Here is a 21,979-nt window from a genome sequence, read left to right as displayed (position 1 = left end):
AACTTTACACAGCTCTAAGATGACAGAACAATCCCTTTAGGCACAGCTACAAGAGTAAAAAACAAAACAAACAAACAAAAAAAACCCACATAGTGGGGATTTTTGCTGCCATGGAAACACAATTTCTCGGTTAATAAGCATGAAAACAAAAAAAATAAATATATATAAAATATCTTTAGTAATATTTTAGAATCTCAAAAAAGAGCCAGTTATGATTTTCAGTATGGGTTAATGCATAGGTCAGCATTTTATGCCATCAGATGATTTAGCCTGGGACCACAGCCAGAGGATGGAAACTCCAGGGGACTCATCAAAGGTGGGTAAAATGGCAGCAGGGACTCAGAGCTGACACATGCAAGTACTCACACTTGGAAGAAAATCTGAACTACTCCCCACTGCCCAATTAGCTGATGTGCTGCATTCATGGCTATCACATTGAGCATAAATAACTCCCTCGTAACTTGGGTTTCTCATCTGTTGTATCACCCTGTTGTCTCTTTGCCTTCATCTGAGATTGAAAGTTCCCTTGGGATGGAGACTGCCTTTTAGCTACCACAAGCTAAACAATTAGAAGTACTAATAATTAGAGCTCCTGGATACTAAATAAGGTGACAACAAAAGAAAAATAACAAAAGCAAAGAAACAAACAAAACTAAACAAACAAAAAACAACACTTTTATTCCAGTTATCTTACAAGAAAAACTGCTCATCCTACACTGGCAAAAACAGATGAGAACACTTTAAATGCTTACACAGAACATCATGTTCGTGTATCTCAGAAGTGTACAGATTAAATAGGAGTCAGGATTAGCAACAAGCAACAAAATTTTCATAAGACTCCTCCTTTGCTTGTAAAAAATTCTGAATTCTAGAAGTCTACAGAATAAGAAAAGGACCTCAATACATTCCTGATTATTCATACGCAAAACAAAAAGGAAACAACTGGATAGCAACAAGATTAACTAATGAAAGGACTTTATGACTTGTGTCTAACCTATAGAGCACCCCATATATTATATTTGAGCACAGCATACATTTGAAAGCAAACCTCATCTATCACAGTCACAACACCTGGAAGTGTTGTGAACATGCATTTGAAGAAATAAACCACTGAACAGACTTTTCTTGTCCTAATGAGATTTGTTTGAAATTTTCCACAGAAAAACAAACTAAAAACTCAGCCTTCAACTTTTAGTTGTGAATTATGTCTTTTAGACACTGTATTTTGCATATCTAACCCTTTCATCCTCTGGGTTTGACAGATGCCTTCTGAGACCACAGTTCCATGAAGGAGCCTGATTGCTGCTCCTTGCAGACACAGTTCATATTTCATGACAGATGACTGTTGCATGATCACATTCATTGTGGGAGCTGAAGTCGGGTGCAGGGATCCTGGCCGACAGAGAGTTTGGGAACTGGATGTTCTCCAATAGCACTTCAAATCAAAATCACTCCAGATTATAGATTAAGAGGGAGGAGCGTTGCCCACTTCTTAAAAATGAAGGGTTCTCTAAAAAGAAAATGCTACAGGAAACAGAGTTCTATTTCTTCATACAACTTTTAAATAAAAGCATACAGAATGGCAGCTGGATTCTCAAGAACTAGCAATGTAGATATTTTATTAGGAAATGAGAAGCAATGAAATGTTGCTATACCTTAAAAGCTTACCTAATTTTTACAACTATATATCCTGCTTTACGAAAAAACCTCTCAGTAAATTTTGATGTCTCACATCATCACAAGTACAATCATAATAAGGTAGTTTTACTTCATAGGAGGAAAAAAATAAATCTCCTCTACTCTCTCAGTGAGAAAAACAAAACTACAAACCCCAACTGACAGATATTCCTTGTTACCCAGAAGAGATGCAGCATTCACAATATGGAAGGATGTGTGCTTTTCCTCAAAGCTTATTGCCTCAAGACTGACCGTTTCAGGAGCAACTGAGGCTTTTTCTGTGATATTTTTGGGCCTCAGAAACATGGATTTACTTACTAGAGCCACATCCGTGCTCCTGCATTCAAATGCTGACTAGCATTTCCTCTGCCTAAATTCTTATCAGCCTGATAGAAGAGCAGTATCCAATATAACTTTTAATTCTTTCCTGCTCTGGCTCTCTTTTTTAATTACATTCAGGATGTTTTCATATCGATTTACTTGTCCTTATATTTAAATGCAGGAATTAGAAATTTCTCTTATATAGCATTTTCCATTAAAAGAAGTATCTCACACCATAACCCGGGGGGAAACAGAGCAAAAGCTTTTGATGCATGAAGCAGGCGGAGGCATGATGATATCTGAAGATTGCATTACACTGTGCTCTGTCTTTGCAGCCTTTGAAGCACTGCTGTGCGATTCTTTCCTTTCTGACACAAAAGCCATTCCTTTCTTATGGCAGCAACTGTTTGCCAAGTGCTCAGAATAGGCATCACAGCACTGTGCTCAGACAGGGTACTTGGTTAGAAGAAAAAACAAGTGATAATCCCAGAAAACAGAAAGAGAAAAAATAATAATGGAAATTTCAAGACCTCCTGCTGATGACAACATATTTTATCATATGGGTTGATAGTGATAAGACAAGGGGGAATGGTTTTAAATTAAGACAGGGGAGAATTAGGTTAGATATTAGGAGGAAGTTCTTTCACTCACAGGGTGGTGACATACTATAACAGGTTGCCCAAGGAGGTTGTGGATGTCCCATCCCTGGAGGCATTCAAGGCCAGGATGGATGTGACTCTGGGCAGCCTGATCTAATGGTTGGTGACCCTGCACATAGCAGGGGGGTTGAAACTAGATGATCTTTGAGGTTCTTTTCAACCCAGGCCATTCTATGACTCTATGATATTTGCATTCAATGGAGCCTACCCAGCACCTGAGACTTAAACGTGGTTTTGAAGGAGTCTACAGAAAAGTAAATAAGGAAAGCAATTATATGGTCAGAAGACTAAAATTTGCTCCATAAAGACAAATCCTCCTTGTGAAATTTTCAGGTTCTCAGAAATTATGAGAAAGCATTAAAAAGTATCTACTTAAATAATGCAAAGTTTCAGTTACCTTAATGCAAAAATGTAACAGAATATCCCGAGAAAAGTAGTCTCATATTACTGCTTCCACATAGTACCTGTTTCTATTGCTACAATATCCTTTCCAGAGAAAGTTCAAGCTGTTCTCTAAAAACCCATGCTTCCCTCTGAAGTGTAGCATGGTTTCATCCTGAATTTTCCAGGTTTAGAGCCCAGGAACTCTACCTGCTAGCTCTTACCTCAACTATTCCTCACAGATCTTAGAAAAGAACCCAAGAATTCTGACTTCTCTACCTCTCTGAGTCTCTAGACCACACAAGGGCCTCTATTTCACCGCAAAAGAGAGGTGTTCCAGAACCACCTGAAACCCATTCACAAGTCAGTGCATTTCCCAAGATGATCAACTACCTTATTTCTGCCACTGGGAAAACTCCAAGAGGAATGCTGCTGTTATCTTTCTGCAGAGCTCAGGTGCTGCTGTGAGATCAGTATTAGGACAAAATTTGTCTGCTCTTTACATTATTTATGCAGAGCAGATTGCTAAGCAATTACATTTTAAGTACAATCACAGCACCATTTGTACTTGTTAGGTAAAGAGGCAAAAGTTTTTTTAAGGCTTAAATATCTTGAAAAGTATGAAGTAAGTGGAAATTACTGTGTTCTCTCTTATTAGCTGCATGGTTATTTATACCTTTGCAGATTACCACAGTGCAGTGCAATTAGACTTTGGAGTAACTGTGCAAACTGAGAAGTTTCAAGAGCTCTACCAAACAATTAACCCTCAGTGTATTAATGGAGGCGACCCCACAACATACTTTCAAAACAGGGGCTTTTAAATTAACTTGGAAGAAAGGATGACAGATCACCTGGCCAGAAGCTGCTTGCTTACACCTGGAACAACAGTTACAACACAGGAACAGCTTTCACCAAGTACGATTTCTGGAAGCTGAGTAACACCCATGATAGAAAAGGTAAATCTAATACAAAGCACCTATGGCAGCTTCCCCAGTGCCTCTACGACTCCTTTGCCCCTCTTTTTTTTTCCTTTTTTTTTTTTTTTTTTTGGTCCATACAGTAAAAACCACCTAATAACAATTCTTCTAAAGTCATACCCTTTCCACACCACAGGTGGGCTATTAGAAGGAAGAGCAATTCCCAGCAGGTAGAAACTATTGCTGATTTGGAGAGATTAAGGAATTGGGCTACCTTTATTTATTTATTTATTTTTACAGGGGTGTTCTGCGTGTTTGGGTTTTTTTTTCTTTCTTTCTTTCTGTCAACACACATACACTCTGTCCAGCATGCTTTCCCAAGCCAGGACATTCCATCTCCTGCACACTATCAGAAACATGACAGATGACAGGCATATGACATTATCTGAGTTAACCCATAGTGCAGGAGATACCAGTACCTCACCATGATCTCTAGTACTTTTGTGGCTACTGCCCTCAAAGCCTCAGGCAACACCAATTCACTGCTAAGATGACCACCTGAGCTCACAAGGCTGAGGAATGTGACTGAGATTAGCTAAGCTCATACCAGAAACTCTGCTGTAAATCATCTTGGACACTTGCTCCAGCAAGCATGTTGCCATCTACAGGGAATACTCTCATTACCAGCATAGTGGCAGAGATTCTGAGAAGTGAAAAGAGGACACTCGAAAGGACTGAATGAAACCAACCTCCTCTGGGCATCAAGGAAATGCCTTACCTGAAGAAAGCCTCACATATACAGACCTCATTTTGTTAAATTAATGTTTTCTCAATCATGTGTCCACTTTCAAAAAGCAACTTCACATCTACCTCATACTCCCTTCTCTCTCCTAACCTGATCAGCTCCAATCTCCTTGCTCACCCTCCAGTTTTACAAGAGGCACAATGCACACATCCACATCAGTACTGTGTTCTGCATGATCTGCTTACCTCCACAGTGAGCTCTCAGTAACACTTCCCAAGTTGAAGTCATAGAGCTTTGTCAGAATGAGTATCACCTAGAAGAGAAAGGGAAAAGAAAAAAAAAAAGTTTCCTTTAGACTGTGTAACAATACATAAGGCATCTGAAATCATCCAAAGGAGAGCTTAGCATTTATTCATTAAGGTTGCAGTATTATGAGATCAAGTTTAAAAAAAAAAAAAAAAAAAGGAAAATTCATTCTGTTAATGCATCATGTAACCAGTAACATTTATTCTAATCCTAGAGATGTTTTGCATTTGAAATAAAACCTGCCAGCAGGAATTAACTGAACATTGTGAGTTGCTCTCTCTACATCTATGTTATTATTCAAGGTCAGGAATAGAATTGGATGCATCCTTGTTAATCCAACAGCCCAATCAGAAATTACATTTGACATTTTCCTTTTTCTCTCGAGATGCTGATGTGAACTACCTTGTCACCATGGATAGTAATAGCAAGTTTGTTTATGAAGATCCCTATCTAGCAAAACAGTCCATTTTGCCCAAAACTACCTTTTCTGCAACAAGGACCTTTCTACCTCCCTTTTTCCAAAAGACCTGTTCTCTCCCTCCCTTTTCCTCCTCCCACAGCAATGGGACTTGCCACTCCTTTTGTTTGGGTTTCCCAGCTGCAAGGCTGCTGGGTGAAGAATGGGTGAGGAGTTCTAAAGCTCTGCAGAAAGGAAAAATACCAAAGGATTAATCAATACCACAAAGGCTGCAGCAGTCTGTTACCGTCAGCACGATACCGGGAAGAGACCTGTTCAAATTGTAAGGACCTTGATACGTGACTATGCAGTCAGTGCCCAACTTAATGGCTTTCAAAAAGATGCTCTGAGCATCCATCTCTCTACTGGATTCACAGCCCCCTCCCCGATTGCATTTTTCCCTTTATTTCCCCTCGCAGAGACCTTTAGGAGGGATATAAAACCCAAGCTGCTTCCAGCAGGGTGTGAAGAGAAACCTGCCAGGCAGATTTGAGTCAGCATATGCAAGTCCATGTCAGCCTAAACTGTTTCTGTGCAGTGGGGAAATAAGAACAATGCCTTTTTTTATTGCAACTTAAACCCTGCACACACCTTCCCATACAAATGGAGAAGAATCAGCTGCCAGTCACAGCCATCAAGGTACATACACACTGCATCCCTTTACACCAACTAATGGAAGCAGAACAGCCTGCAACTAAAACCTGATGAGTGATGTTTTTAGGATGCACCCTACAACCCCAGAGATTCTCTCAAGAGGTTCTTGGAAGCCATGCCCCACAGCACAAGCATTGCCTTGCCAGAAGTGACTCCTTTCTTATTGCTCACGGCTCCAGAGAGGTTTCACAAAGGTAGTTTCCCCTCTTTTGACACCTAATCACTATTGAAAGTCCTGCTGGTTTCATAAAGTCAGCAGATCCTGGATCCCTAAACTTCTTAAATGAAGCCCTTCTCCTCTGTGCTGCTGAAGTTCAATCGGGATAATTCTTCCTGAAGTTGCAATTCCAAATGGAGGCAGCAACCATAATCCTCCAGCATCCTGTATCCTCTCACATCCCCTGTGCTCTGTATTTTTGAAGATGTCAGTGGTCTGCTTTAAACCCTGCAAACAGCAGGATAATGCCAGCTCTGCAGGAGGAGGTTGAATCCTACTCATCTCCTGGGTATTAATCCAAAGTAAAGGCACGTTGTTTAGTAGGACTTGTTGAAATTTCTACCCAGGATGCCTAACAAAAATCCAGCTCTGCCTATTGTCAAGGTGTGGAGAACAAAAGCATAGCCTTTGTACTTTAATCTCACAGAGGGTACCACGAAGCAGCAGAAGTTTCTTGAGGCCCTAGTATCACAGGGCAGCCACAGGCAGCACATTGCCCACAGAACCACTCACCTCATAAGCCCCAAAGGCCTCTATCCCATCCCACTGAGTTTTGAGATAATATTGTTGAAATTCAATACAGGTAATGCTCACAACAGTTTGGAAACTTGAAGACCAGAGAAGAGTGGAGAGGGTTGAATACAGCCTACCTGACAAACACTGCAAGGGCACATTCCCCACAACCTCACAGCAGGAGATTGCAGGTGCAAATGGTGCTACTAGGGAGGCAACCCACATGAGGTTAGAGCACAAGTCAGAGTCCAAAGATATGTCTGGTTACTGATCTGTTTTCAAAGGGGGCTTTTGACACAGCCTTGCAAAGGAAACCTCAAAGCATTTCAAGGGGCTGTTCTGAGACCTCTGTGTCATGCTGGAGCCAGCCATGCCACTAAGCAACTATCAGCAAGGTGGGTGTCGTGTCCCTGAAGACACCCAAGGTCAGTCTGGAGGGGCTCCAAGTATCTGATGGAGCTGGAGGTGTTCTTGCAGGGGAGTTAGACTAGGTGACCTTTAAAGGTCCCTTCCCTCAAAGACTCTATGATGGTGCAATTCTAAGGGTGAAGGGGCAGCTCTAGGCAAGTACCCCATTTCCTAGCATGTCTGCGTACATGAATATTTCAGCAGAAACAGAATGGAAGTAAAAGAAAATTATACATTTTTTCTTAAGTACAAAGTTGAATTCTGACAGTTGAAAGAAAGAAGAAAAACCCTCACTGATTCAAGTCGAGACATTTGATTCCAATGTTCGCTTTGTAAAAAAACAAAAGCTTGGCTTGTTTTTGTCTATGCTAACTAATAACCATGGCTTTTCTGTGTCATAGTAATTTCATATTAAAATTTTGACAGTTTTCATTTTAAAAGCTGAATTCAATGGAAAATTGGATTTTTCACATTTAGCGTAATGCTTAAAAAAATACATATATGTTTTGTTCTTCCCCTGAAATGTGGGAAATCTAGAATTTCTACCCCACAGCCCAGTCTTCCACTTAAATTAAGATGAAAACATTTTGCTCTGGGGAAAAGAAATAAAAAAGTTTGAAGTGGTATTGATTCAGAAAAAAACAACTTTCACTTAAGCATTTTTTTTTTTTTTAATAAAACACCCTTATAGTCCCAAATGAAACCGTCTTGTCTGTTCATGAAATCAACCCCCCAAAAATTCATTTCAAGTCAGCTGAATGCTGAACTGCATTTTTCTCCAGGTTCATACTGCTGACTCCAGGGAGCATAGTTCAGATGGGAAGAGTCTCTCCTCCTCCTCCCACAGGGCAGGCTGCAGCACTTCCCTGGACACCCCAGAGGCAGGTAGCCCTGAGGGCACCAAGCAGCTCAGCTGGCAGAAAAGGAAAACAGGAGGACCTGGCTGCAGGACAGAGTTGGGAAATAGGTCAGGCTGAATTACAGCTCCCTCAAGGCAATACAAACCCTCTGGAAAATGCAATTTAAAGCTGAGCTTACACAAAACTAAATGACCTGAAAATTCAATAAACTGTTTCAGTTTTCAAGACAGAAGTGGAGATGGGAGAAAGATAATCAGAAAAATTATTCTTTTTCCTTTGGAAATAAATGACCTCCTAGTCCTGCAATAACTTTCTTGTGCACTGTGTTTTACATATACACATCCCATACGCTTTTGTTTGTTCACTTATTTCCAGGAACTGCACTGTTGGCCGAATACCCTGCTGTAATGACTCTGTGTAATCGATAGGAGTCAGGTTTTTTCTTATCTTCAGCATCTTATACACTAATACAGCTTAAGATTTTCTGGTGTTTTCAAATCCTGACATCCCACTGTAAAAGTGGACTAACCCACTGAATTTAGGTCTGATGTGATGCAACTCTTGTCTATACTACAGCCAGCGGGTCTTCAAGATTGCCCAATCCAACAAACACAAGTCTTGACACAATTTGACTGATGTGAAAGTAGAGAAAAATATAAACAGAAAGGGGAAGAGAAGTCTCTTTCCATGTTGAAAACATGTCCCTGAAGGGGCTCCTATTGTTCAGAAAATTATTAGGAATCTCTGAGCCCATATATCACAAGAGTGCTCAGCAGCTCTCCAGAGTATTTGGTGGTATAGCAATCTTTTGTGCTCATAAAATTTTACTACAAAGGAAATTTACTTCAGTTCATTAAACCCTCCTCCAAATCGTGCCAATTCCAAGGTGGCAAAATGCTTTGCACATACCCCACAGCAGATACGTTACTCTTATCCACAAATTAAACTGAAAAGACATTGCAGTTTCTTCAGCAGGTTGACAGCAAACTTCAGAATGAGCAAGAAACGCCAAGTCAATGGCAGTGGTGCTCCCCCATCAAGAGATATCCATATTGGAGAAGAGGAGCAGCAGCCAAAGAGAACAGTGATCATTTCAGATAGATGTCTGAAAAGCTAGCACTGACCCATTTCATGAAACTCATCTCCCCTCTAAGTGATACTGCTTTATCAGCACAGAGATTTACACAGCTCATCAGCAGCCCTGTCCACATATTTACAGAAAGTAATTAATAACGAGCAAAGGGATGAACGCCGGGCAGCACACAGCAGAACAACAACAAAGAAAAAAAACACCAAAACTGTGAACAGATTTACATGTGAAAAATGAGAGCTCTCTGCTAGCTTGTCTGGTATGCTGGGGTCACAGACTCCATTTCCTGCCTACAGACCTACTTTCAGGATCTTTGAAACCTTTTCTGCCCCACGCACCAACCACAGGAAGCTTGCCCACAATTTTCAGCCACCTTTCCCCAAGCCATAGAGCCCAATACATTAATTAAAAATGGGAATAAGCAAAGCTCCTGGGAACCAGTAAGGGGGAAACTGCTCACAGATGAAGGGAAATTGGCTTAAAATGCTTGAGGACTTGCACTGTGCTATGGAGGTCCCTAGCTACTTATTTCTTTCTTCTCTTTATTAATTTTGACCCTTTAAAAGATGACCTAACCAACAAGCCAACGAAATTACTCAGGGTAAGTAATATAATCTTTCTTCCATTCTCTGCATTTAAAGCTAACTCAGGCAAAAGCCATCAACATCTGCCTCTTTCTACACAAATGTGGGAACATAACTGTGTTCAATATATGTTAGTGCTGATGTGTGGGGAGGTTTGAATTCAGCCAGCAGCTGAGCACCCACCCAGACTATCACTCACATCCCACTCCAGTGGGATGAGGAAGAGAATCAGAAGAACAAGAAGAAAAGTTTTCATTTGAGAGAAAGATAGTTTGATAAGTGGGGGAAAGAGGAAAAAAGCCATCACTGAGTGTCTCCCGTAACCAGATGAATGCCCAGCAAGTCTCTCAGCAATGGTTACCTTGGAAAGACTACTCTCTGATTTTTATCACTGCATGCAATACTAAATAGGATGAAATATCCCTTTTGACAGCTTGAATCAGGTACCCTCATTGCATCCCTCTACTCTGTTCCTCGGGCAGAGGGAAAAAAAGAAAACCTTGACACTGTGCACCAACTATTCAGCAAAAGCTGTAACTCTACTATGTGAACACTGCTTTAGTCAAAAATCCAAGCTGCTATGTGGAAAAAAAAAAAAAAAAAAAAAGTATTAACTCCAATTCAGGCAGATTCAGCAAAAGCGTTTTCCTATATCAAGGTCTAGCAGTTCTCAAAAACTATCACTGCATAATCCTGATCCCACCAGAATTCCCCCCAGCACACAAACACCACACACATACATCGTATGTGTACACACGTGATCATGCACATCACCATCCTCATTCAACCTGGATGTGCTAAGTTGCTAATACTTGGGAGTGCAAGAAGCATACAGCGCCATTACAAAGCAGCCACATGGAGCACATAAATTTCACAGGCTTTAACAGATTCAGCAATCACCACAACTATGAGAAAAGGCAAGTAATGTCATCTTTGCTTTACCGATGAGGAAGCAGAGGTGGGGAGAAATTAAATGTTTCTCTATATAGAAACACTGAGGAAGAGGAATCGAAATCAATGTTTTGAGTTTGCTTCAATTCACTTAGCAAGTTCATTGGAAAAAAATTAAATTAAAGACTAATTCATTCTAAAGAAGAATCTCCGTCCAGAAACTTTATATGGTTGAAATAATCCACCTCAAGAGATGTAGCTGATCTAGACTAACAAACATGTCCTGAAAGGCAAAGCTGCAATCTGAGCTCATACAAAGGAACAGCGATTAGTGAAAGACCATCTACAACTTCAACACTGAGCTTTTCCCCAGCCTGCTGCATGCAGCTGAAGGAAACAACTCTAAATACTAAAACTTGCAAGCAACAGTATATCCTAAGACACGAGAAAAATAACAATGGTGCTAACAGCAAATACAGGCCAAATCGTGCCCACTGGGAATCAGAGCAACATTTCTGCATGAGCAAAGAGATGTCATCTTAAGCAAAGGACCTTTTTTTAAAAAAATAAATAAATAAATAAATCTCTAGAGAAGAGATAACTGATCTGTGGGTGGCTTCAGGCAGTGCTGGCAAAAGAGCCCTCTGAAATTGAAAGAGACAAATCCCCAAGATCACACACAAAAGCAAAACATGTTCCAGTGAACCTATGATCTCCAAACGGCTGAGGCTGTCAAATTTGTCCTCAAAACAAGAACTAGTAACTAAAAGAATGATATTTTCCCTTAATCCCTCTCTTGCCTGTGTCGCTTTTCACTTTCCAGTACGAAAGATGCCAGAGTACACTCTTTCTTCCTCTTTTTTTTCTCCATACAAAGCAGACAGCAGAATAAGCTGGATCCAGACCATGAGAACTCTTCCCATGGATTCCCCGGACACCAGCAACAAATCACATTACCTACACAAAAGCACACTCTAGATGAAAGCAGCAATCTGAAATTCCCATTTCCAGACCTTGGGGTAAATGAACAGAATCTGCAGAAAAGCAACACTACAGCACTTCATACAAAGAGACAGTGCTGGAAAACACACCTCCCTCCTCCTGCATGATTCCCAGTGGCAGCAGGACAGGATCCAAGCACACTGAGTCCCCCTGCTTTGGCAATTCAGTTGTGAAAACAGCCTGTCAAAGAACCTGTTGGCTCCTACAGAGGCAGATGCCTCCCCAGTGCCATGCGTTTCCCTATTGAGAAATGATTCTGAATCGAACCTGGTAGGCTCTCATGCTTTTGGATTTAAGCATCAGGAAAGTATTCAGATCTTCTTCCTGAAGCAGAGATCCAGCATTTAGTCAAATGAGAGGTATTTGTAGCCCATATACTAGCCGTATAAGGGTCTGCTGGTCAGCCACATTGCTCTTCCATGTCTCTAGTGCACGTTAAAAAGTGCACACTATTCCCTATATAAATATATATAGGAATATATTACTCACCCACCCCCAACGAACATTAAAAACCCACACTGGTAAATCCTAAGTTTCAGCAAATACATTCTGCCTACTACCTACTTACACTTAGCGTGCACGCACAAAGTATAATCACTTTCTTAACATCTCCTTCCTAAAGAAATAAAAGAAAGGCCTCCAGCATGGTTTATCAGCCCTTAGAGGGAAGCTGGATTCTATCCCAGAGGCTGCAGTGGAGCCCTAAACGTAGCTACTGGGTCAGATCGTAAAGCATTTGTCCTCCTTGTAGGGGAAAAGTACTCCATAAAAGCTAAGTATTGGTAGATTTATTAGCCCCCCAGGAGAGAGCCTCTGAGAAAGGCATGGTGAATTAGCTGCCTTTTTAAGAACAGCAATAAAACACAGGAGACATTTAAGAATTCCAGACCATCATGAACAAACACACCAACACCATTAGCAGCTTACAAGTAGCACCAGTTGTTAAAGGCAGATGGAAAAGCCCCCTCTGAGTTACACAATCCACACCTCTGGTGAGACACAGCTGTACACCACAAAATCATTCCCAGCTCCTCTGGATGGCCTTGCTGCACACTAACACACGTTCCCACCAGAAAAGACATCTAGATTGCTTAAAATAACAGAAGCCTGAGCTTTATCTCTGTGTAAGTCAGTTAGACATAAATACAATCTCTCCTGGCAGGAGGTGATATGATTTAAAGTCCCCCTATCATACATTATAAGAGCTGATAGCAAAGAACTCATAATTTATTTTTATTGATTCAGCAACCTATGCTGGATCATATCTCCCAATTCTTCCCCTTTGCTAAGAAACATCCACTGAAGCCTTGGGAAATTTAATTTATCTTTTTTCACTTTCTTCTTCTTCCTTTTAAAGTTGCTGTGCGCACACCTCTACCTAAGTTCAAGAAGAAAATGAAAAAAGGCCCCAGTTACTTTGCCAGCTCCGTTCTCCTTCCAATTATCTTCTGATACCATCTGCGAGCCAGCAGATTTTGCGCAGCATTTTAACTCTGTGGAGTCACATACCTACTGAAGGGCAATTTAAAGCTTCTGACAGGGGGATCTCAAAAGAAAGAAAGACTTGAACTCCAAGTCTGGGCACATTACCTTCTGAGGACAGCTCACAATTAAAGAGGAAAAAAAAATACTAAAAAGTTGACAGAAGTTAAGAAAGAGCAGCCCTTTGAGACGTTATAAACTGCCAGGACAGGTGAAGGTTTTCCTTGAGGATTGAAGGCTGACTGATTTCATAAAGAAAACTAAACTAGGTGAGGAATTTTGTCTAAGCCATTTCTAAAAGTGAGAGAGAAAAACAGCTCCCATAAAGCTTCCCCTGAAAAAATAAATAAAAATTTCTCTTTGTTCTTCCATTTCAGACTTCATACTCCATCCATCCATGTGCGTGTGTGTGTGTGTGTGTATAGGAATCCTATATATGTATATAGGAAGATCAATGATTGTCCTTAGGCTTCAGTGAACCATTCTAACGTGCTGGACGGAGCACAGGCAGGACTTTCTCTCTCTCAGAACAGTGACAGTTTAACCTCTTGAAGCCCTTTCCAGACTATGCCCCAAAGATTTACTTGTTTGTGTGGAAATGCTTCACTGCTAGATCAGGAGAATAAGCTACTATACCAAAGAAAAGGAAGTCACACCTGTTGTGCTCCCAAAAGGCAGAGCCTTGCCTTTGACATGAGAGCAAGAGATGGACAAGTCACCAGGTCTGCAGCATGGGCTGCTCACAGACCCAGAAGTCAAGAAAGGCAGTGGGTGTTGGAGCTTCCCCGCTCTACTTCCAGCTCTGATGCCAGCTTGCTATGCTCAACTTCACCCACCTGCAGGGTGAGAGCAATATTATTGTTCAGAATTGAATACTATTGTCTCAGAACATTACTCTGAGAAAACATCCTTCTCTCTCCAGGAGAACCAGTCCAAAAGTTGAAGTGTCACAGATGCTACCACAAAGGGGAAGGATACACCTGTTGGAAAAAAAAACAACACACCCTAGTTTCTGCTTTTAATGGCCAGTTAGAAAACCTTCCATGCCTACTGCAGGATCCAAGCACCTTTGACATTTTCATATTTCCTTGTTTGCAGCAGACCAGGGAAATAAGGATTGCTGCAGTTTTCCAGATAAAAACTATGAGCATAGAGAAAATAATGGCAAAATGCACAGATTGTTCTGTCATGGTAAGTTCTGCAGTTAGATCTTCCCACATGTTTACCACCTGACCTTGAATGCATGTAACATTGTTAGGATAAAAATGTTAATTGTAATTCTTTAAATAAGTCTAGGTAAAGTATTCATAAATGTGAAAATAAGGTACGAGAATTATTACAGAAAAAAAAAAATAATAAAAGTGATAGCTTAGAATACGTGACTATCACAGCTGACATGGGTCAGTCAAGGCTAACAAGGACGTGGGATCAGAAAGTGCTGGAGGTAAAAGAAAAGCACAAGTCAGAGCTCTCCATAGACAAAAGGTCAGAAGCAACAGTTTGAGTGCTAACTAGCCAATTAACATATTTTTTACATTATTACAGATTCAACAAAGATGAAACGATCTGATTATCTTATATATTAAGGTAATAAAAAAAGCATTCTGTCAAATTGACAGCACTTTTCTGACCTTGAACCTATGTTTATACTGCAGTTCTTCTCTGCAGATGCCCACAGCTACTTTGAAACTACTGGCTCAGCTGTGGCAAGGTCAAATTCTGCCTTAGCAACTCCTTTTTCTACTGGTATTTCTTTCAAATCAAGAGTGAAGATGAGTTCAGCCATCTTTATTACTGTATGTTTGATCTCATTGTAATTCTGAACTCAAATATCTGTCACACACATACATTTCACGATCACTACAATACTTCAAACCCTTACACCACCAGCTACGTTGTTTGGATTGTGTGTGGTTTTTTTTCTTATTCTTTGTGACGAATCATTAGGTAGATAAGCAAAAATATTTTCATCAGTTGCTGTGAAAGCACTCTCCCTGGACAATTTCCTTTCTTTGTTCCTGTGAAAAGAAAGTTCCTGTTCCTCACTCAAACCAAACACCCCTGGAGCTCTAGCACTGTCTCCTTCAAAGGGCTCAATCGAGTAGATTTTCATGAAATCTGCATCATGAGATGTTTCCAGAATCCAGGCTGGGAACTATTCCTCTGTGTACACCAACCACACTGAGCTAGCTGTTTGCAACATCAGCAGCCCAAAGCACCACAGTGCCAAAGCTGTTTGCATTTTGCCTGATAAACCAAACAACTGTAGGAGCTGGCTGATGGACATTCACATGATGGACAGGCACATGCTGTGGAGCTTGGCTCTTGGACATTTCAGTATTTCAGACAGACTGAAAATGATCCATACCACCACAGCTTGTAAATAGCCTCACCTAGAGATCAAGCAGCCTTCTAAGCATGTTGAACAGGAAATGTGAGCAAATAGTGCACTCCTGGCTAACACCACGATTGCTACCTCATCGTGCTTGGCCATGGGAAGGTTATGTGGTGAATTCAAGGGCGTGAGAGGTTGCCTCTTTCCCAGCAAACTATAAGAGCGAGTGTCTAAGATGTCCTGCCAGGGGAACCTAACTTAGGGCTAAGGATTATGAGGCACCAATAACCCCACAGCACTGCCCTAGTCCAGGGGATACTTCCTCATCAGAGAAGAAGAACAATGGCAGTGCAGGTCTGAACCTGCAGTTCTTCCAACTCGTCCTCCACAGCAGCTATTCACCAGTTCTCTACCTGCCAAGAAAATAAAAATTCGGAAGAAAGGTATAGATAATACACCACATTTTTGCCCAGTGGGGTATTTCCTAAAGAAAAACATACTGACATAAAACCTGACCCCATAGGAAGGAAAAAAAGAAAAAGCACCTTCCCCCCCTCCCCCCCCCAAAAAAAAAAAGTCTGTCATTTGAAGGACTGACGGCAGCTTTGCAGTGGGAGAAAGAATGAAGGAGTATGTAAAGAACCTCAATAAAAATCTTCTGGTGTCAGCCAGTATTAAATTTGGGGGGGTTAAAAAATACGTTCATCTGTTTTTGAGCTCTGAAAGACAGAAAGAAAAAAAATATTTTTCCCACTTTAGAAATATCTTGTGCTAATGCCTACATGGGGAGATGTGGAACAGCGCAGTTAAAGCTGTCAAGGGCAATTTTTCTTACAGACTTAAGTGTTCCATTACTTAAAAAAAAAAAAAAGCTGAGAAAATAAAGGAACTTGAATTCAGATCTTCTTTAATGCAACATTATGGCTAAGAATTTTAAAGCCATAAAAGGTAGGAAGTTAAGAAGCACAAATTCTACATTGTGCACGTGGACTGTATAAAAGAAGAAGCAAGACACCACTGCAGAAATCCAAAGCACCATTGACTTTTGCAGCTGACTGGTGACTGGTTGGGGTTCAGGGGCAGTTGATCAGATAAAAATACTTATTTGCTCTTTATTACAACCTCACTGCAGCAGAAAACTTTCAGGAAGGTCTGAACTCATGAGATCATTTTCCTTCTCTTACACAGTGGAACCAAGGATAATGAAAAATTCTTTCCTGCTAGCCACCAGAGAAATCGAAGCAGAGTCTTCATTTCAAGCCACTACCCATATCCTTCTTCACAGAGAAAATAGGAATCATGGTCAAACTGAGACTTTGCTGATCATCATTTGAACTGGGACCACTACTAAGAAATCGGATAGGATATCATAACCTAAGAGTAAGAACCCTTTCAAGTCTCACATAGAAAAGATTAGATTTAAGCAGAAGACTCACTTCTCTGTCCTCCAAGAACCCCCAGGAGTTGCCTTGCGCCTTACATTGAAAAACCAACAACTGCCCGCCACCAAGGTAGGGCTCTAAACAGCAGTAACAGTCCCACTGATTATCCCAGCACTGCCACATGCTCAGCACCAGAAATTTCTCAAAGCTTGTGAAAGTCCTTCCACCCTTGGGGAACATAAGAGGGAATGGCTAAGATACAAAGAAACAATAGAGATTGACTAAACGTAATGGCTATTACAGGTCTGGTAAGATCTGACAGCTTGGTTCTCCTCTTTGCTGTTTCAAGACCCCTAGATTTCTGTGGGAATAATCTCTTCTCTCTGTAATCAGTCACACCACAACATCCTGCCTTCATAAACACTATGAAGTCCCAAGAGCAGAACTGCCCTGTCACTCCTCACCCTACAGTCTCTCTTGCATCATCCACACAATAAAACAAGATTGACGCTTGCTGTGAAATGAAAACAGTTGGAGAATGGCCAGGCACACCAGATACATCATTCTGTTTTATTAGAGCCTAGATTAGAAAGAATCAATAGTGTCCAGGTGTCTACAGATAGCAGTAAGGACAGACGGGTGACAAAGTTTAACTGAAGGTGAAATTCAATCCTATTGATACACGGTGTGTGAGCACAAAACCTTAAACAATACACTAGGGAATAAATCTGCCAATTCCTTGTCAGGTAAAGCAGGGTCATCTCCGGAGGTTATAGTGCAAGCTCTGTGTGCTCTGTTCCTTCTCTGAACCACCCCCAACTCCTAAAGCTCACGTTATGGCTGCAAACACATCATTCAGAATAATTGAAATAATCACAACACCCCACAAGACAAAGGACAATCATAAGGTAGATCCAAAAGTGAGGATCAAGCTTTTTAAGCTGCAGTGGTCAAGAACAAGTCCAAAGGCCAACTTTCCCTTTGCTGTTTTATGACTGTCCTTTCACAAGGTTATCATCACCAACTACTTCTTATAAAGCATTTTCCAGTACAGAAGCATTTCTTTGAGTTCCTTTACAGAAGGATCAAATGCTCCAAAGATCATCATCAGCATCCCCAGTTGTTGCAACAAAGATACTCCCCACACCATCCTTTCAACAAGTAATGAATACAATTCTTTGCATCAACTACACCAGCACAAGACCAATTCCAACAGCTCTCACACAAACCCAAAGACTACAGCAATAACAGCAACTCCCATTAGGAATATGATGCTACAATAACCATCAGGGGCTCAGCCTTGAACCAAACTGTCAGAGCAGCATACTACCATCCACTGCACAGCTCAAATCATCTCTCTTGGACTGTTGCACTTTATTTTTTCATAGAGCCCTTGCTCTTGGAAACCAGTGATGATTCAAAACAAAAATTCAACAACAGCACAATAGCCAAACTGCTCTCACATCCCACTTCTCTGAATTCAGCGGGTAAGCTGTAAATTATGCTCAGAAATCCATTCAAAGTCTGTGATTTCTCCTTCACAGAGCACTGCATACTTCCCAAAACATCTCATACTTTTTTTCCCCCACATATGCATAGAGAGCTGTTTTTAACTGTAAATACAGCTACATAACATTTCTGAACTCCACTGCATTACGTTTTTCTCCAAACATAAAAGAAGTGAGAAAATTGACTCAGGATGTTTTGAATGCCTCAAATTAGCAATACTGAAGTCAGAATAGCACAGAGCAGTCTTGAACAGTTATTGCTGGTATTTGCAGGTGCCATGAGCCCTTCACATTCAAGAATATCGAATTTACATTCAAACATAAATGAGAAATAAAGCCAACTTGATTCAAGCACTCTTATATCAAGATACAAGGGGTAATTTTAGAGCGACAGCTTCGCATTCACATCACACATTACATTCTTGATTAAACAAGAGATCTGCATAAACATAATAAACCTGTAATTTTATTGGTCAAGCACTATGGAAACAATTTAGAATACATGGGTTGCAATGTTAAGCAAACTGCAGCCCATGTGTAACAGCCATAAATTACAGCAGTTCAGCAATGAGCTGACCAGTTGCTTCTCACGGCCTTTAATAACAATCATCCACATCTTCACAGAGCAACAGAAATTAGAGATTCAAGAGACCTATTAGCTCATCGAGAAAATAGAAGATTGTTCCCTATGGGATAATTGCTAACTCTCTGTCCACTGTAGATTTAAAGCTGTAAAGCAAGGTAGCCTCTTTAGTAAGATTATAGAGTGGCTGAGAATTCTCTTCCATAAAGCTTTTTTCTAAACATTAAACTTCAACATTTCCTGCCTATAAAAAGGTTAAAGCAAATCCAAGGAGTGTGGTCTTCACTGAATTCCACTCTGCTTAATCCAGAGGGGAGAGCTGATCTCTTTTTTTCTGTAAATCAGCAGCACACAGAGACAGACCTTAGGCTAACAGCCTTCACGAACAGTCCTGCCATCACCCAGCTCATCTGTACCAGCTCTTGCCTACCATAATGCCCTCAGCATTTAATCCTACTCTTACAATCAATACAAGATTCTTTGCTGTTCACCTAACTGTTGCTATTATTGGTATATTCTTCTTGTTTAATATAAATATTCATGGTGTGCTTCTCTAAAACAAGCCCTGACCTCTACTACCTTTGATATCCAGAAAACATTTGCCAAAAACTTGTGCAAGCAGGATTTCCATCAGTCATCCATGGATGCTGACTCCATGAACTTACTGCATGTAGGAAAGCAGGACTAGAAGGGAGAGCATTTTGTCTACAGCAACTGACAGAACCTCACACGTCCCCAGGACACTTCTCAACTCCAATGAACAATCTTCAGACTTCCACTTCAAAAGACAAACCAATAAGGACAACACACTGTAATGTACCACAGTAAGACATGAAAAGTCAAGGGCACTCACTGGCAGTGTCCTCCATCCTTGCAGTAACAAGAAATCTAAGAAATGCCAAGATGAGTGTCTGAAGTGGACCACAGAGAGGAATAAACCATTGAGATATACAGCAACTCCCTGCTTCTGAGCCGAAGGAGAAGACACTTATCAAACATCCTCTTATTGTAACATGTTTTTCAAAGTCTATTTTCAAATGAGAATTGTGAAATATCTGGCTTGTATTTGCATTTTGTGGTAGAGATCATAGCACCTAAAGAAATAACATGTACAGTGAACAAGAGCAGCACAGTTCTCTATTCTAAAATTCCCCTATTCCACCTGAGAAGTAACGATATTACTGAAGAGTGATGTTTATGTATCTAATACAGTAATTTAAAATCCTTCAGAGTGAAGAAAATCACAAAGAAACAGCAAGTGATTATTTTTGCCACAAGAGGGGGGGGAATAAAAAAGGAAAATAAAACTGTTCGAGGAGGTAAGATAAAGTTCTTTTTCAACCTGAAGAATTACCTTCCTTTTGGGAAAGACAAACCACCCATAATGATAGAGGAAAATCTTTAGAAATAGTAGCAGAAAGACATTAGAGGTGGCAATCATCGTGTCAGACACACTACACTACAGGGAAAGGGAAGAATGACCAGATAATGAAATTACAGAGCATTGAAAATGTCAAAGAGCGACAGTGCACTACCATCATTCATGGGTTATATGAGGCATTAACATGCTGATATCCCATTCCAATGACAAAGATGGCAACAAGAACAGTAAATAGTCCAAAATGAATCTGTTGCTGAGACCAGGAATTTAATGAAACAGGGAGACGGGCAGAAAATGAATCTTACTTTCACTGTGAATTTTTCAAATGGGAAACTGCCAGCTGTGTTTAGAAGTAGCTCAGAGATTCCTTACTTAACCTCCTTTATTTATGATTCTCCATACTTAGGGGTCATTGCCACAAAAAGAGGCACCAAGTCTCACCAGCAAACACTAACCTTACTGGCAAACAACAGAAGCTGCACCAAGGGAATTTCCAGTGAAGTATATGAGGTGACATTTTCAGGGTAGATACCCTTCACAACAAAGGAGATCAAATCTTCACCAGGGACCTAAGAAATTTGAGTTACCTCTGTTCTTGGAGGTATTCAGAACATGATTCTGAGAAACTTTACCTAACCTCACAGCTGGACACAACTTTGAAGCTGAGCAGTGCAGGAACTGGACCAGACAACCTGCAGAAGTCTGCCCTCAAACCCAAATGATTCTGTAATTTAACGGGTTCTGATGCCTTGTAATAGAAACTCCATTTATGCAATATGAGTTGGAGTAAGACAACACTGGCTCTATGACGTAATACCCTTTTTAATTTTAGGATAGCTGATAGCTATAAATATATGTATAAATATATACATATACACACACACACACTCTTTTATTACCCCTTTATCACCATTTCTTCTATAAAAAGGCAACTTGAGGTGGCTCAAAACATACAGTCTATTTATGCAAAGCCACTCTTGGATACTAGTAGGCTGTAATACAGCCTGGGACACCCCTGAATCAGATCTCAAACTGCTGCACATGGAGCCAACACATACCTCTACATTCCCCTTTCAGATGGAGCAACAGCCCAGCAGAGGAGGACAGCACATCCATCGGCATCATACAAAGCAGCCAAGGTTCTGCTAGGACCATTTCATTTGCAGTGTAAAGCTGGGGTAGGAATTCTGCACTGTAACCTAAAACTCCAAATTCTAAGGTTCTTCCTAGGTCTGGTACAGGTCTGCTTATTTTCAGCTCAACCAAATAACCACTCCTGTTAAAAGGGTGAGAGCAAGGTGATTTCCAAAGGTACTGCAGTATTCAGCCAAGGTTTGATAAGATCAGAACAGTTGTTGATAAGGCTATCTAGCCTCCACACTAGTTTCTTGTGAAACCTAGATTTTGTTTTTAAATAGTATTTGAAAATCGAGTTCACCTAAAAAGCAAAAAATATCATTCAGTTAATTCAATCTGGAAAACATAAAGTGGTTTCCTCATTCCGTCAAGGAGATGCAAATTTAATTTCAGATTGCTTACAGGAAAAAAAGATGATCAAACAAAAAATCAGGCACAGGGAAAGAAACTCTCGGAAACACCACCTTTTATCACATGCGTCGTACAACC

The 21,979-nt window shown here is 40.6% G+C and overlaps 1 protein-coding gene and 1 long non-coding RNA gene across 3 annotated transcripts in view; one reads left to right on the top strand and one right to left on the bottom strand.

The window, feature by feature from the left end:
* The window catches only part of SORCS3 (sortilin related VPS10 domain containing receptor 3), a 266,625-nt gene that overhangs the window by 182,651 nt on the left and 61,995 nt on the right, over positions 1 to 21,979 (bottom strand). For both annotated transcript variants that reach the window (XM_090145482.1, XM_090145483.1), the window contains exon 2: positions 4,946 to 5,013. In XM_090145482.1, the coding sequence (XP_090001608.1) occupies positions 4,946 to 5,013 (68 nt within the window). The remainder of the gene's footprint in view (positions 1 to 4,945; positions 5,014 to 21,979) is intronic.
* LOC149917079 (uncharacterized) lies at positions 3,366 to 8,384 on the top strand. Its single transcript, XR_016468837.1, has 3 exons — positions 3,366 to 3,494; positions 3,723 to 3,994; positions 8,038 to 8,384. It is a non-coding gene; the product is annotated as an uncharacterized LOC149917079 (long non-coding RNA).

Source organism: Phasianus colchicus, chromosome 8 (genome assembly GCF_987193195.1).
Source record: "Phasianus colchicus chromosome 8, bPhaCol1.hap1.1, whole genome shotgun sequence".
NCBI classification, from domain to species: domain Eukaryota; kingdom Metazoa; phylum Chordata; class Aves; order Galliformes; family Phasianidae; genus Phasianus; species Phasianus colchicus.
Note: the sequence above shows the minus strand (reverse complement) of the source record. Positions and strands in the feature narration are given on the sequence as shown.